At 36.2% G+C, this 17,933-nt stretch overlaps 1 protein-coding gene across 1 annotated transcript in view; it reads left to right on the forward strand.

Moving 5' to 3' along the window:
* The window catches only part of RABGAP1L (RAB GTPase activating protein 1 like), a 718,011-nt gene that overhangs the window by 406,318 nt on the left and 293,760 nt on the right, over window positions 1–17,933 (forward strand). Inside the window, exon 14 of the mRNA XM_052653672.1 lies at window positions 2,484–2,597. Within this exon, the coding sequence (XP_052509632.1) occupies window positions 2,484–2,597 (114 nt within the window). The remainder of the gene's footprint in view (window positions 1–2,483; window positions 2,598–17,933) is intronic.

Raw genomic sequence — 17,933 nt, forward strand, 5'->3', positions numbered from 1 at the left:
GTAGCTCAGCTGGTACAGAATCCGCCTGCAATGTGGGAGACCTGGGTTGGGAAGATCCTCTGGAGAAGGGAACGGTATTCTGGCCTCGAGAATTCCATGGACTTTATAGTCCATGAGGTTGCAAAGAGTTGGACATGACTGAGTGACTTTCACTTCACTTCAGTGTACTTCTTAACCTTCACTTACATGAAAGGCATCAATGAATAATGTAGCTAAAAATAGCTTATTTAGTTTATAAAGTAAAGTTGCAGAAATTGTTCCCTTAGCCAACTGAGAGCAATATATAGGAAGAAAACTCTAGAAACACATATGTAGAAAGCATTTAAAAGTAATCATAGCAAGGTAAAGTTTATTAAGTGCAGAAAAGTCTATGATTTTTAATGGGTTATCCATAACATCTTACGGAAAACTCCGAGCAAGCTTTCTGCCCAACCCAATATTTTCATTTGATTTTGCCCCTTTACTTTTTAAAACAAACAAGGAAGATTCAACTATTCATAGAAAAAATTGAACAATATTATGCAGAGTTATATCCTAGAAATTTTTGATCAGTTTCTCTTTCTCTGAATCAGACTGCTGGCACCATTTAAACATAGCATGATACCAACAAAGTAGGCAGTTTCTAGGGAATATAGTCCAATGACTTCTTTCCCACAGCATCTCAGAAAGTGAAAAATGAGTTATCCTGTGAAGCAGTCGACACATGTTTGCCCCTAAAATAGTTCAACTTGGGAGGAGTAACATTTTCATTGGCTGTCTTTTTCAAAGAGTTTGTCAGTGGAGACTTAGTGAAAAGAAAACCCACTGAAGGAGGAAATCTGGACAGTGAAAACTCATCTGCCCAGCACCAGATCCCCCTGCTTAGACTCATATCAGACCAGATAAATCATGCCTTTTGTAATATATTTCCATATACATTGCCTTTATATTTACCTTGTTCTATATCCCTGTCTTAACCCCAGTAGTCTGTACCATTAGAAACTACATTGGCCATGATAAATGTAAACTTCCTGTGTATTATTTTATTTAAGGTATGGCAATTTTTTGAAAGTTTCATTTTTATTTGTCTTTAGCATTCCATTCCTATAAGGCATCAGAATTTCCTCTGAACTGATTTATATGTTTGGTGTTTGCTGGCAGATTTGGAACGTTTCGGTTTTAGTTGTTTCTCCACATGATATAAGATCTAATTACCACCCAGCATGATATAGCAGGCTGAAATGAAAAAGGCAGCAAGAGAAGGCACTGGCTTAACTTTAGAGCTCATCAGCTACTCCTCCTTATATACTTTTCGGCTAGAAAAGAAAGAGAAATAGCATTTGTTAAAGTAACTCATATATTAAACATTTTTTTCCTTTCTAAATTTTAACTGAAAGAGGGGATTTGTTCAAATAAGGAAACGGTATTAAACCACTTTTAATTTGCATTAGTAATGATTGATGCTTCTTTAATTGTGGAGAATATTTTCATTATTGGGGTTGCTAGAAGTAGTCTCGTTCTATTTTCTTGACATTTAAACAGATAAAACAAACATTGAGAAGAATAAAATCAAGTGAATGATTAATCATTTTTTTAAAGCTTAGAACTTACTCAGTTTTGAACTTTTAGATCCTAAATCTGTCTGGAAAAGAAAAGCCTCTAGGTTTATATTTAAAGTGTATGTCATCTTAGGATGCTAGTTTGGGGGCTTTTTATTTTCTGAAGCAAATGAGTTGGGTAATTTACCTATTGGGAGGAAAGATTGATAATATTTTGTATTTTTTAAATGACTGTGGTCTGAGTTTTCACATATCAGATTCTCTAAAAAGTCAGATAATATTTGGTTTGGGGCAGATGTGGAGAAACACAGACACTATCATTGTTTGGATTATGTGTGTTACAACAACTCTGAAGGGAAAGTACCTTAAATGGAAAGGCATATATCCAGTATCCTAGCAGTTCCACCTCTAGGAATCTGTCTTGAACATGTATGTATGGAAATATTCCTAGTGATAATATTTGTGATATAAATAGAAAAAATATAAAATATCAGTGATAAGAAAATGTTAAATAAATTATGGTATGTCTATATCCAGATGTATCTCATTCTTTTTAATAGTTGCTCTTAAAGAGAATTAAATACATTTACATGTAGCAATAAAAAATATTCTATCAGTTATCCTGTTAAGTGAAAAGAGCAGAGAGCTTATGTCTATTTGTGGGTGTATGCAACTTCCCTCTCTCCTCTCCCTCTCACATAAACATGGATTCACACATCTAGAGATAAATGGGTGGAAAGACACAAAAGAAACTGTCAGTGATATTTATAATATCTCTGGTGAATGGGACTAGGCATCTGGGAAGGAAGGCAGGATTTTTTGTCTTTTTTTAATGGAGGAAGTGGCCAATATTTTTTGTGCTGTTTGAAATGTTTTAACATGTACATATTATTTTTCATAATTAAGAAAATTTAAATTAATGACCAACTCTACTTGTAATTTTAGGACTCAGCCCAGGAGAGTGTTATTACTCGAGATATTCATCGTACATTTCCTGCACACGATTACTTCAAAGATACTGGAGGAGATGGCCAAGAATCTCTCTACAAGATCTGCAAGGTAGGGCCCTCTGCCTTATTTTTTTCTAACTTACTTTTCAGGGCTATATTCTAAGAACGCATCTTAAAAGTTTTTTAGATTTTCCTTCTGTCTGCATTTCTTATTTGCCCTGTGCCATTGTTTGTCCTTTATACTAACACCACCAGATCCTCCATACTGAGTCCTGAAGGTGACTTTTGGGCTGCGTGCTCTGTACCTTCTTGTGAGGGAGAGGGCACAGTCTGACTTCAGTTTGGCTTTGATGCTAACAGGAAAGGAACTGAAAGGTCCTCTTAGGCTACTGCAGTGAAGGCTCAGAGGATTCTCGATGACCCTGTCTACCTGACAAGATAATGTGGCAGTTGTTGCAATTTTTGACAGCAGGCAAAAGTAGGAAACAGCCTGGCTCCTGTTTTGGAATACTGGCGGTTCTCTGGCATTGTTGATATCCTCTGAGTTCTGTCACATCTTTGTGCAGTTTTTAATGTCCCATTTTGAAATCTTTCCTCTCTCTCATTATTAGTAGACCTGGAAGAAAACTGTTTCCTGATTTTCAGTAAATAGGCCTTGCTTAAATTAAAAAAAAAATGACTTTGCTTATTAGTGGAGAATAGTTATCAGATTATTAATTTCTCAAAGTTCTGTTAGAAATGCAGAATAACTTTTCAAATCATTGTATATCATTAACTTGTGTTGTCCATGCTAATTGAGGCCAGAGACTCAAAATTGCAAAATTTCCATTAAAAAAAGTTTTGCCCTTTATCCTCAAAGTTAAAATGTCCTACAAAGTGTGGTGTGTATATTCAGTATTTGTCCTTAGCTGCCATTCCAGTAAAGATGGTTAATGAATAGTGAGCTACACAAAAATCTTGTAATAATATGGAAAAACAACAAACACCATGGCTAATTTTCAAGCCAGATTACACGTTTCTGAATTATCAAATTTAGCCTTTAGTTAAGTATTAAGTAGCAGAGATTAGTCAGTAGATAGTCAGAAATAAACTCACATATCAATATCATTTTATATTTACTTTTTAAAAAATGGCACTTACAAAAGCAGTGCTTACATGTGCTAATCAAGTACGATTGATGTTCTGCAAATGTTACACTTTGATTAAAATCCTTCTTGCATGTTTGTGTTTTAGCCTTCTACCTACTCCTATCTTGTCTTTTTTTTCCATTTCTTTTCTTTTGATGTAGCCATATTCGAGGATTATAAATGTACACACTGATCAGAAGTCCATTTTTATACGACTATATCATTTAGAGCTAGAAATATATTACTAACTTAAGGTCTGACAGTGTACTGATTTCTGGAAGGTGATATGTCATCTAGTCTTTAAAATGCCCCAAACCATCAAACACCACAAAAAAATGTATCTTATTCATTATATGCTTGTAAAAAGGAAATGTAATTATTATAGGAAATGTAATTATTAAGATTTTTTTCTGCCAGTTTTGAAATTTTACAAGCTGGTGTCTGGCTTGTGTCAGGAAGATATCAAAACATATATAGTCTCTTAAGTTATTTAGAAAGATCTGGTTTATGGTATATGGAACAGCATTTTTCTCCTAGAGTTTAGTATATTTTCAACCATTCAGTAACTTTTCTTGCAATTTGTCTCTGATGGAATCTAGACACTTGTATCACATATCTAAAACAGATGGCTCAGTGTGCTTGCAGCCTTTACCTCACAGTTTCTCTCCATTGTAGTAAACCAGTATTTGCCTCCTTATGTAAGATTTAGAGGGGAAACAACCGAAACACTACTAAACACAAAGATAAAAATTAAATAGTTGGTACATTTAAGTAGTTGCGACCCCTTCCTTTTGCATTACGGATAATAATCCAGCCTTTAATTCACTAGGAAGTATTTGTTAAACATTCCCACAGCTTGTGTAGCCATTTTAGATTATCAGTGTGTATTTTGTAATATGATTACACAGTTTTAAACTCTTTCTGAGTAGAAAATGTTATGAAAATGTCGCTCTAAGATACATTACAGTTGCTGAGTAGCTTAAGTCGCATTGAATTTCATGAAAATGTGGAAACCCCCCAAAAAAATTCATACCAAAAACATTTCAAAATTCAAGATAGTAAATAAAAGTTCCTAAGGCTTTTAATATTGTACTAAAATATATATTACCCAAACATAACTTTTCAACTGTCTTTGATAATGGAGGAGAGGAGAGATGAGTATATGAGAAAATGTTGGAGAAACCAAAATTTGTTGGGGTCCTGCCTTGTGGACCACTTAGTTTGTAACTGACACAATTCCTTTTCCTCTTGAGCTGCTGATATTTAGTAGTCCAGTCCTCTTGCAGGAAGACCTGTGATGGTGGTGATAATCACAAATAGTTTAGATTAAATATTATTCTCAAGTTTGTACATCCACTTTCCTTTGCTTTTTGTATTCAATTTGTGCCATATGAGCTTTATCCTGCTATGTATGACTTTTAAGGTCACTGAGTATGATGTACCTATTCTATCATTTTTATTTCTAGAATAGTATCTAACATCATACCTCACAGTCTCAGCAATAAAACTGAGTTTCCATTCTGGATACTTTGCACAATGCTGAATAAGCATTAATAAAACCTTGGCATTAAATCAGCTGTCTAGTTATACAGTCTGTAAATTAGGACAGTTTTGCTTCTTCTTAAGCCATTCTTATTCTTTTTTTTCCCTTAATAACTTTTGTCTTATTGCACTGACCTGAACCTCTATTATAGTGTTAAAATGAAGTAATGATAGTAGACCTCCTTGTCTCACTCTTGATTGTAAAGGAAATGCATTTAATGATTTACCACTAGGAATGGTGGTATTCCCATAAGCAACACATTTATAGACTTTTTTTTTCCACACAACACCTTCCAGGTGTTATAATAAATTCAAATTTACAGAGTACTTTCACATACATCACCTCATTTATTTCTGACAACTCCTCATCAATGAAATCTGTTCTAGAAATATAATATGCTGTGCTCTTAAATTGAGAGAGAAATTATTAAGAGAACTTAAGTTAGAATAAGTGTAGAAATCAACTCTAGTTTCAAGGATACAGTCTGACTTTGTAGTTAAAAAGTTTTCAGTGACTGTGATGAAATGAGGAATGATGTGAACTGTCAGATTAGAGGGAATACTGTTAAAAACTCACTGTCATGTTTTAATGGCCCTGTCAGTTTTAGTGTTTGACTCTTAATATCTTTTTCAGAGTAGGAGGAAATCGAAAAGGTTCAAAGATTCTTCCGTTGTCATAAATTTATGTGTGGAAGTGGAACTGAAAGTATAATAGGACTCATAAGATTCTAGAAACGAGAAGGTTTTGGCACCCTTCCCCTCCTTTCTCTCTCCTCTCCCTCCCGTTTTCTCCCTTCTCTCCCTCCTTTCTTTCCTATTAATTTTGTCAATAACATATTTTAAAATAGTGTCCTTTAAGGGAGGAAGAAGATACAGTCTCCCCAAGTATCTTTAGCACTTTTCTAATTTGCATATGATGTAAAATCTGGTTTTAGTTGGGAGAAAGTTTGGCATAGTTTAAAGGACTAAACTTAAGAGATCCGGTCCTAGTCTTATTTCTCCTGTAGGCAGATTTAAGACTTTGGGAAAATCACTTCTTAAATTTCCTCCTCAGTAAGAGTGTGGGGTGTGATAAGATTATTCTTATTACAGTTTGCTTGAAATTTTTGTTCTGAAATATGACATATTGAATGAGGAATCAAACAGTTACTAATAATTCCTATATTAGGTCCCAGCTCTGTTTGTCAACACCAGGACTATAAATGGGTGTGATTTTACTTTGAAATCCTTACCTTGCTTTCTGTTACTGTGTTTGGGAGTGTGTTTCATGCACGCATGAAATGTAGTGCATTTAGTGATTTACTTCTCGATATACATCTCTTTATAAGACCTAAGACAAGTCAGTCATAGTAATTTGCTAAAACATTGTTCACAACAGATTAGACTGAAGTGACTCTCGTGCAGTTTAATTTGAGGCATGTTGCTTTTTCAAATTTTCTGATTCCAGCAAACTGACTTATATAAAGGATGCTGCTGCTGTGAATTAAAGTAAGAGATTGAGCATATTACAGAGAAATCATACCTCTGTTCATCTGGGTTAATAATTTGATAGTATAATGGTTTGTAGAAGGACAAAAATAAATGTAACCCCTGTTGCAGCAAATATTTTTCTCAAAAATGAGGTTGTATTTAATATAAGAACTAAAGCATTTCAGAAGTTATTTTGATACCAAAATGATGAGGAGTCTGATACATGATTTTTACAGAATTTAAATGATTACTGACTCTTGTGAAAGTAGATACAGTTGTATATTATTTATGTTGTTTGCTTGATTTATGGGGGGTTGATTAAAGATTGAGGGCAGGAGGAGAAGGGGACGACAGAGGATGAGATGGTTGAATGGCATCACCGACTTGATGGACATGGGTTTGGGTGAACTCTGGGAGTTGGTGATGGACAGGGAGGCCTGGCATGCTGCGGTTCATGGGGTTGCAAAGAGTTGGACGTGACTGAGCGACTGGACTGGACTGAACTGTGACTGTAGGGATGAGTTGTTACAGAATTGATAGTACTTTCAATATAGTTTTGTACCTATTTGACTACTTGTAATGCATCTCCCTTCCTTGGGGTTCCTGAATGTTTCCTAGTTTGAATGACATTTTCTGAACACATTATAGCCTGCTATCATCCTTCCTCTAATCTATTAAATTCTTGATTAATGTTGTTTTATTTTTCAGTTCTAGAATTTCCATTTGATTTTTTTCAAAGTAGATTCCAGTTCCTTGGTTAAATTACTTTTTTTCCCCTTTCATTTTCTTGAACAGATTAATCACAGTTATTTTAAAGTCCAACTCTGATAAAATCTAGTATCTGATCACCTATGAATGTATTGTGGCTCAGCTGGTAAAGAATTGGCCTGCAATGTGGGAGACCTGGGTTCGATCCCTGGTTTGGGAAGATGCCCTGGAGAAGGGAAAGGCAACCCACTCCAGTATTCTGGCCTGGAGAATTCCATGGACTGTATAGTCCATAGGGTCACAAAGAGTCATACACAACTGAGCAACTTTCACTTTTACTTTACATGAATGTATCCTATTTTCCCTTGATTTTTATTTATTCACTCATGATTTTTGCTTGCTCAATCATACTTAATAGAATTCTGGGTCTTTTGTATGAAAAAGTATAAAGGCTGTGGATGATGTTATTTTATTCCAGAGTAGATTCAGTATTCCTCTGGTAAGAAGATGGAGTATGCCGTATCCCTTTGAGCCAGTTTTATTTTTTTGCTTGGAGGGTTAGGATCTTCCAGGATCTCAACTAAAAGTCTGAGATATTTCCTAGAGACCTTCCTCTTTGATTGGCCCTACCTTTAATTTTTGTGTACCTGGTAGTGTACAACCACTGAAAATCTCCGCTGAGCTATTCTTAGCATTATTATAGGCACTTTCCCACAAATTTCCCCTTCTATAAGGTATTACATAGCTCCTGTGAGGAAACATGAGAGATCAAACCTTTATAATGTATTCCTCAAACTTTTCAGTAGACATATTGTTAGTTATTAGTTTCAGAGTTTCTGAAGGAGGGGGAAACTCACTGATGATCTTGTTTACAGGGGGATAGTAGGTTATCATATTACTAAGACTTAAATCTCTCAGAGTAAGAGCTTGTTTAATTTTTTCCCCCTCCTTTAAATCAGTCATTTCAAATTTTAAAAGAATTGGCTATTTCTGCTTCTTTTATGGAAGGACAATTATGTTTGTAGCTATTCAAAACATCAGGTGCATGCTTACACATATACATACACATAAAAAGAAATCTTTGCAACCTAAAGTTGAAAAGCTTCACTTGCGTGTATGTGTGTAGGGTTGGGGGTTAACTTCATGATTAGCTTTTGCATAAATATTTTAAAAATATTTTTTATATTTGTTAGTATCATTAACGTCATACATTAAGGATGTTTTGGGTTTTTTCTCTTTAATACACATATTAATAGGATAGACTTTCTATGATTCAGAGCACAACTGGGAAGACATACTGTTATTTTAAATATAGAATTTTCTTCTGAAACTGTAACAATGAAAAGGTCGGATTTGTGAAGCTGGAGTCCTGGAAAGAGGAGGAGAGATTTGTAATGCTCTTGAGAGTGTCTGAAGAGGTTTTTAAAATTTCTTTATATGCATAAGCACATAAGAGCTCTTCTTGAAATAGCTTTGTAGTTTCTGTGGAACCTGTAGTCTTTCAACTGAAAGGCTAATTGAAGCTGTCATGCCATTATTAGAATAAAGAAGAGAAATGATGGGATTATGAGGATAATAAAAATGTATAAAATTAGAATACAGGGATTAGAGTATATCCTAAGGGTTTGATTATAGTCACTCTTTTAAGAAAACATTACTCTTTGAGGAAAAAGAGAAAAGTAAGGTTACTTTTTAAAATAGAAAAGGAAAAAACTAGCCTGCAAAGACATACACAAAGAACCTTCAAATGGTAATCGTGGTACCTCCTGAATTTATGATTTTTCTCACACTAGAGGTGTGTTTCTATACCAGATTCAGATGCCTTAAATATCCTAGGTAATAAACTCTTCAGTTATTTCTGAGTTAGTTAGCTATAGAATTATGGGCACTTCCTTCCTGTTTACTAATTGCTATGCAGTTGGCAATGTCTTTATAACTCTGAAGCCTCCTCCTTAACCAGACCTCTTCTCGCATGTCTTAAAGACCTTGGAAGGGTGTGAATCTGAATTGCTCTCCTCCTCCTTCCCATCTGTCCAATTCTTAGTTGCCCACTTCCCTTGTGAAGCTTGTCCTACCCACTTCTACCCACAGTGATTTAGAGATTAAAAATACTCTTGCACAATTTAGGTTATTATGGATTATATTTTGAACATTATCTGATTAGTTTCATTTACGTCTTTTCTGCAGTGTGTTCAGTCTTGGAGGGAAGAGGCTGTCTCTGACATTTTCTTTTTCTTTGTCCCTGCTTGCTGAGTGCAGTCAGTACTGGTTATCCGGTATTAATATAGTTGACTCATCAGTCTTGACTTAATGCAACTGACTGTGTTATTCCATGTTCTGTAGGAAGCCTATCATCCAGACAGGATTAAATGTGTAAAAAATGTATTAGGGGAAGTGTTTGTAAGAGAAAATGGGAAGGAAGCTGGGTGAGCCATGCTGGTCTGACCCCGAAAGAAGAGAGGAAGGGAAGAGGGTCAGATGGAAGTGTCTTGGATGTAGTGCACTTTTAAGGAAAGTTTGGCAAAGCCACTGGGGTGGCCTGTGAGCGCCCACTATTTCCAGAAGCTGGTCTGCCTTTGGGTTCTTGCTGTGCTCAGTCACTAATTGGGAGCAGCCCATGGCAAGTGTGATATTGCTGCAACCGCTTGGGACCCTTGGTCAGTATGTTCCCTGATGTTGGAGATCTGAGAAGTGCATTTTCATGGTCACCACACTGATATTTCAGATGAAAATTTAATGTACATAGACTCTGAAAAAGCTCTCTATTTCTACCATTTCCTTCTGCAATTTTATTCATAACGACTATTCAGGTTAAACTTCTTTAGAACGTGGCTGCTGCTTTTCTTTATTTTGTAGAGTTCCTTCCTCCTTTTGATGCCCTTTATGTTCCATTTTTTAAAAATCAAGAGTATAAACCCTCCGAGTAATTTACCATAATCACACAGTAGTTTCTTATAACAAGGACATAAAACATTTTTTTAAGGATATGGCAGTTACTTTACATTTCCTTAAAAACAAAAGGGTATGTCAGTTCACTTTTAAATTGTTGCCAGGGGCTTTTTTTAAAGTGTTATATAAAAGGAAACTTAAATCTAGGAATCTTGCCAGCTATGTTAGATAAGAAAATTGCTTTGTTAGTGAATATTTGTGAGACATCTAGCCTTCTACATTTATTGTCATCATGTTTAGATGATTTCATATCACTGAATCTATTTTTAGAGCTTATGTTGATATTCCCTTTTTATCAGCATATAGGAAAAGCTTAATAATCTTTTTTTAAGCTCCAAGTTTTTATTATTAGAATTAAGGCAAAAATGATCCTGTCAAATTTATTTATATATATGTATGCTTATTTCCATATTTCTCTATATTTTTTAAACAATCTCAAACTTAGAAGAAAGTTACAGGTACAAAATTTTATTTTCTTGTACTGTTTGAGAGTGATTCTCCCACATGATGCGACATCACTTCCAAATACATTAGGATGTTTTCTAACAAGCAAGAATATTCTCCCACATGACTTAAATACAGCATCCAAATCAGTAAAGCAAACATTGCTGTATTCCTGCCACTTAAGCCTTAGTCTTTATTAAGGTTTCACTAATTATTTAAATATTATCCTATATAGAGAAGGAATCTAGTTTACAATCACGTATTTCCTTCAATTATCCTCTTTCTTGATTTCCTTCTGTCTAGAATAACTTCTCACTCTTTCCTTCACTTTATTGACCTGAAGATTACAGACCAGTCATTTTTTAGAATGTCCCTCAATTTCATTTGCCTGTTTTTTCCTCATGGTTAGATTTAGGTTATACGTTTTGGGCAGAAACAACACAGAAGGAATTCTCTGCTCTAACGTCTTTCTCCCAAGTAGCACAGATTTGGGTGCTTCCCCCATTTTTACCTTGATTGTATAAATAAGATACTGTTTACCAGGCTTCTCTGATATGAAGTTACTCTTTTTGACTTTGTAATTGATAATTATTTTGTGTGACACAATTTGTAGCTATGTAAATATCTCATTCCTTATCAGACTTCCCATTTATTTATTACTTACTGTAGTCACCTGGACTCGTGAATCTTCATTTTATTCAGGGGATTATGTTCCCTCACTTGCATTATTTGTTTTGGTGCTCAGATTGTCCCCAATTAGACAGCAGGAGACTTCTAAGACCTTCAAGTGATAGATGTACTCCGTCATTCTTAGAGCATTGCCTTTCTTTCTGCTTCAGAAAGATGTCCCAAGACTTTTTTCTCTGCCCTAGTTCTACAGTTAGCCATTTCTCCAAGGAGCTCTGTTTTCTTTTTTCAAAAATGGTAAGAAACCAAGATCTGCTAGGTGTATTCATTGCTTTGGGATGTCATTTCTCACAAGTCACCACAGTGAGCAGGGCTGGGAAATATAAATACACATATAGACATATATAAGCATGTGTATGCACACAAACATACATTTTTATTGAGATATAATTCACATCCCATAAAATTCACCCCTTTGAATAAGTGAACCAAGTCAGTGGTTTTTAGTATATTTAAGAGGTTATGAAAAAAATCACCACTATTTGATTCTAGAGCGTTTCCATCACTCCAAAAAATAATCCTGTATCCATTACAAGTCTCTCCTCATCATCTCTGCTGTCAGTCCTTGACAGTCTTTGAACTTTCTGTCTCTATGGGTTTGCCAGCTTTTATTGTTTGTTAATGTAGTTTGGTTGGTAACTTTTATGCATTAATTCGGTGAAGTCTGTATGTTTTGTCATTTGTGGCCACTGAAGTCTCCACTTGGTGATTAGCTAGTATTCAGACAGAGATTTCCTTAAATGCCTGTAACCATAAGTTTCTCAGTCTTTGCCATGGGGCCGTGTGTATGTGTTTAGGTATGTCTTCAGTACTTAATCAGTCAGTTGACTTTCTACTTGTGCAGAATCTCACGGATAACCAGAGGCGAGATTTTAAAACTGTCTCAGGCCTTTCCTAAAGCATACATAAAGCTCTGGGCATCTCTAAAACCTTACTCATAGGTATGGCCCTATAAACTCTTAAAAATATATCTGAATCTTTCATAACCCTTATGGACATCTTGTTTCCAAGCTTTGTCTTTAAGCCTTTTGATCAGTCTCTTGTCTTTTCCAACTTTCATCTATCACCTTAGGCAGTGGCCATGTTTAACTTGTCTGTAATTGTTTTTGACAAATGCCCCTAGGGAAAAGGCTTTCCTCCTGAGTGAACCTTGCAGGTAGACTCTTTGGGGAATCAATAGACAGGTCAAATAATGATAATTTTCTGGGAGTGGGTCTTTACAGGAAGTTCTAGTCCCATTTTGCTCCCTCTGGTGGCTGCTAGGCTGCTTGTTTGCAGAATGCAAGCTGTTAGTTTTCAAGGTCGTCATGTTGCTACGGAGCAGAGGGTGGATTATGGCAAGTTAAAAATGTCACAGAGTTCCTCGCTCTTACCAAAATTCAGTTGCTTTTCTGGAATAAATGTCCCTCAGGCTGCTGCAAACCTTTGTCCAATATCCAGAGCTCTGAAAAAGTTGATCAGAACAGTTTCTGCCATTTTTCTTGTTGTTAAGGAGAAGCGCCTTTTTGGAGATGCTTACTTTGCCTTTTTTTTTTTTTTTTTTTTTTGCTGATGTATACTGCCCACATTTGTTTTTATATCGGTTTATATGTGTTGAAAACCAACTTCAGTCCAACACCAGAGGATTAATTCTAGTGTCCTGCATTTGTAATTCCCTTCTCTGACAGTGAGAAACCCAGCTCCCATTATCCTTAAAATATTAATCCATTAGATCAACATTGCTGTGTGTGACCAATCTCCCCTTGCTGTTGTCACTTCTCTCTTACACAGAGAGCCTCTTTACCATGGTCAGGCTCTAATGCCTGTGCCAGAATGTCACCCCACATGTACTCACTTTGTCAGCCACTACTTCCCACATGGATGGTCTTGTCATCCTGGTTCAGTTCAGTTCAGTCACTCAGTCATGTCCGACTCTTTGCTACCCCATGAATTGCAGCACGCCAGGCCTCTGTGTCCATCACCAATTCCCGGAGTTCACTCAAACTCATGTCCATCGAGTTGGTGATGCCATCCAGCCATCTCATCCTCTGTCGTCCCCTTCTCCTCCTGCCCCAAATCCTTCCCAGCATCAGGGTCTTTTCCAATGAGTCAACTCTTCACATGAGGTGGCCAAAGTACTGGAGTTTCAGCTTTAGCATCAGTCCTTCCAATGAACACCCAGGACTGATCTCCTTTAGGATAGACTGATTGGATCTCCTTGCAGACCAAGGGACTCTCAAGAGTCTTCTCCAACACCACAATTCAAAAGCATCAATTCTTCGGTGCTCAGCTTTCTTACAGTCCAACTCTCACATCCATACGTGACCACTGGAAAAACCATAGCCTTGACTAGACGGACCTTTTTTGGCAAAGTAATGTCTCTGCTTTTCAATATGCTATCTAGGTTGGTCATAACTTTCCTTCCAAGGAGTAAGTGTCTTTTAATTTCATGGCTGCAGTCACCATGTGTAGTGATTTTGGAGCCCAGAAATCCTGGTTAGGGTCTGATATTCCATGCCAGCTTACCCTTCTCTGTGTCTTTCTCTCCCTAATGGCATCAGGAAGGAAATGGGTAGAATAATGATGTTTTACAGATGAATTTTATTATCCTTTCTGTCTTTCCTGAGTTTTACTTGTGAGAGTTTATGAAGACATATTAGAGTTACATTGGAATATCTGGCTTCAAAGAGTGAAAAAAAAAAAGGTACAACTTACATATCTGAACAAACTTGTGAGTTTTTTGAGGGGGGCATCTATAGAAAACTGATGATTCTCAAGAAGTCAGTGAACCTAAGAATCCATAAGAATTTTAGTAGTGAGTAAGACCCCTTTCAGATAGCTTCGCATTCATTTTGAAGATGGCTCAAATGAGATATTTGGGAAAAGGGCATAATAATCTTTCTTGATGTCAGCTTGTCATTGCTACCATTTATTCAGCACTTCACTATGTACTCAGCACTCTGTTTAATTCTCAAGTAAACTTAATATGGTTTCTATATTTACCTTTGTGTTATAGATGAAAACATCTATTCCACTTTATCACAAAAGTCCTCAGAAGATTTGTCTGTACTTGGCAGTAACCAATTCTTCTTCTCCATCTCTGCCATAAACTTGTATCAGTGAGGATTTCACCTGTATCACTGCTCTGAAAATGGTCTGGTCAGAAAACAAATGTATTCCAAATCAGAAAGAATCATCACAGTCTTTTCTGTCTCATTTAGTAGTAACTCCAGGTCTTTTCTGTCTCATTTAGTAGTAACTCCAGGTACTCAGCTAGAAACCTTGAATCATCCTTGACTCTCCTTTCTTTCTCTTACACTACTTGTTAAAAAGTAGCAACCATTCCCTACCCATCAGGGGCAGCAGCCCCAGGATGTCAACCCACTGTGTGGTTTGCAGATGTTGGGGTTACTAAGAAAGATATGACTCACACAGGCATTGGAAGGAGCAATGCATTACTCTCAGAGAAAAGAGAGAGCAAAATCAGCTTCAGCAGCGAGCGTCAGCCCCTTGTGGTGAGCGAGTCCCAGCTGTACTGTTGCAGGGAGATGGTCTGTGCTGCAGGGATGGGCCATGTTCCGTCTTCACTGAGACTGTAGATAATAATGGTGGGGTTGGTCAGGTGCCATATGACACACACACACTTCAGCAGGACAATGAAGTACACATCAAGCTAGAAAAGGAAAAGATACTCCCAAACAAGACAGTAAGCTCAGCACAAGCTGTGAGGGCTCCTTATTTCCACGTGTGGAAACGTTCCAGGCCTATGGTGCTTTTACAGCCATGCAAAGGTCAACAGGCCGTGCATGACTTCCTTTCCCGATACCACACACCTGTCCTTTAGAAAGCCTTTTTGGCTCTGTCTTCAGAATATACGCAGGACCTGACTGTCTAATCACTATCTCCACTTCAGCAACACTGGTCTAAGCTATAATTATTTACCTGATCTTTCTGCTTCCAGTGGCTTTCTATACTATTCATTGTAAAAACCAGTCTTTATAGTGGTTTACAGGGCTGTGAATCATGTATTAGTACTCTTTCCATCATGCATTTTGCCCCAGCCATACATGCCAGCTTTGCTCACACACTGGAGTCCTTACATTGGCTATCCCCTCTGCTTGGAACAGTCTTCTCCCAGAGATCTTTGTGGCTTGCTGTTTGACCTCTCTCGACTTCTTGCACCAGTGTTAACTTTCTCGGTATGGCTTGCCCTAATGACCTGGCTTAAAATTGCAATCTCCTCTTGACTCAGCACTTCGTAGCCTTTTTCCCTGCTTTATTTTTTCCCACTGTGCTTAATAAGTTCAAACATACGTGTGGGTATCTTTGTTTCTATGATGGTATTTATTTATTTAGGCTGTTAGATTTTTCCGCTGAGAAGGCTTATTTTATGAGAGCAATGATTTTTGGCCTTTTTGTTCACTGCTTAGATCACCCTTTCACATAGTAGACGCTCAATAAATATTTGTTGCCTCAAAAGAATTGAAACTTAGGGAATTGAAATAATTCTGGTAAATGGCAGAGCTGAAATTTGAAGTATTTGGCATTCAGATCCACTAGTAGAAAACTTTTGATTAAGCTTTTTCTAACCCAGCAATCAATGATTTTAGAGTTATTGTCCTGGTCACTGTAGTTAGGCACTAATTTAATGATTCCAGCTAATCTGATAACCTAACTGTATTGCATTCATGGTAAAACACTTGCTGAGTTTCACAGAAAATAGTGGTTAATGAGTGGTTCATTACTGTGGACTACTGGTATTGAGTAGTAAAGAAATAAATAAAAATATGTCAGTGATAATATTCTAAAGGTTTGTGTGAAAAGGAATATGATCAGGAAATTGAGAACTGAAAATTTTTAATAAAATATTGATTTATAATCAAATTTTAAAACTTCAAATTATATGTGGGCTACATTCACATTGTTTTCATTTACTTGATTATTCTAATGTTTGTGGTCCTTAATAAAACTAATAATATATTATTCCAATCAATAACAATATTGGTTTTATTAATTAAAAATGCTTTGTATTGATTAACTTTTTGTAGACTTATTTAGAAATAAACAAGTTCAACTTAATTTTGGATATGCCTGTGTGTTTATGTGTGTGTGTGCCCCAAAAGATATGCAACTTCAAGAAGATATGTAGACATGGGTAAATATAGTTATCAATACGTGCATACACAGAGTCGATCCTCATTATTCATAGATTCCATATTTTCAGATTCACCTACTTGATACGATTTGTTTGTAATGTCAAAATTCATACTTTCGGTGCTTTTGTGGTCATTCACTGCTGTGCCTGTGGACAATGTCTGAGTTGCTTGATGAGTGAGTACCTGCCAAGTTCAGATGCAACTAGGTAATGCTCGGCCTTCTTGTTTCACCTTTCATACTACACACCAGTGTCTTTTTTGCAGTGTAGTTAGTACCTCATTTTTGTGCTTTTGGTGGTTTTGTTGGTGATTTTGCTCTTTGAAGTGTTCCCCATGTGTTGTGCTGAAGTGCTACCTGTTTTGCTAAGCATCAGAGGCTGTGATGTGCCTTGTGGAGGAAATACGTGTGTTAGATCAACTTCATTCAGGCGTGAGCAAAACACTGTTGGCTGTGATTTCAGCATTAATGAGTCAATAAATATTTTAAAAGGTGTATTTAAGTAGAAACACATGTAACACAAGGCTGTATATTGATCAGTTGCTGAAAGTGTTGTGACCAGAGGCTTGCAGAAGCCTAAGACACTGTATCCCCTAGGGATAGGAATTGAGTATCTGCTTGATTCAGTATTTGAAGAAACTTCATGGAGCATAACTAGGGTAAGTGATGAGAATCAGCCATACATGTACAGTTTTCTCCGAGAAAAGCAGCTTTCATTAGTTGTTTGTTTTACTATTTGAATCATTATATTAAACTCCAGCTCAGTGTGTGTCTTTCATAAATTTATATTCTAGAGATGTCACCCAAATTGAAATCTTAACATAAACCAGTGCTGTGTTCCATTCAGTGAAATGGAATGTTACTAATACGTCATTTTTAAAAACTTTAATTAAATTTTTAAAATTATGAAACGTCATTTTTAAAATTTATCAATTTTTTAAAATTATGAAATATTTGAAAATATATTCAAATTTTAAAAATTATGAAATGTATCATACATTCAAATGAGTAAACATAATTTGTATTTATGATTTGGAAAAAAATCAATAATAGAAGCAGCATCCCTGTACATACAATTTAGGAAATATATCATTATCAGTATCTTTGAATATTCCCAGGTGCTCTTCTCAGATTCAGTGTTCCCTCACCAAAGTCAACCACGGTCCTAAACTTTGTGTTAACATTCTTCTTTAGCTGAAGCTCTCTCTGTGATTTGCTTCTGAACATTCATTGATTACATAGCAAAAAAAAAATTTATGTTTTATCATTAGGTCTTTGTTTTGCTCACATAAACTGTACCACATACGTCAACAGTCATTGAGATCTAGAGATTGTATACTGACAGTAGCTAAGGCCTTGGGCTCTGAAGCCAGGTCTTAGTTTGA

This window comes from Budorcas taxicolor, chromosome 16 (genome assembly GCF_023091745.1).
Source record: "Budorcas taxicolor isolate Tak-1 chromosome 16, Takin1.1, whole genome shotgun sequence".
NCBI classification, from domain to species: domain Eukaryota; kingdom Metazoa; phylum Chordata; class Mammalia; order Artiodactyla; family Bovidae; genus Budorcas; species Budorcas taxicolor.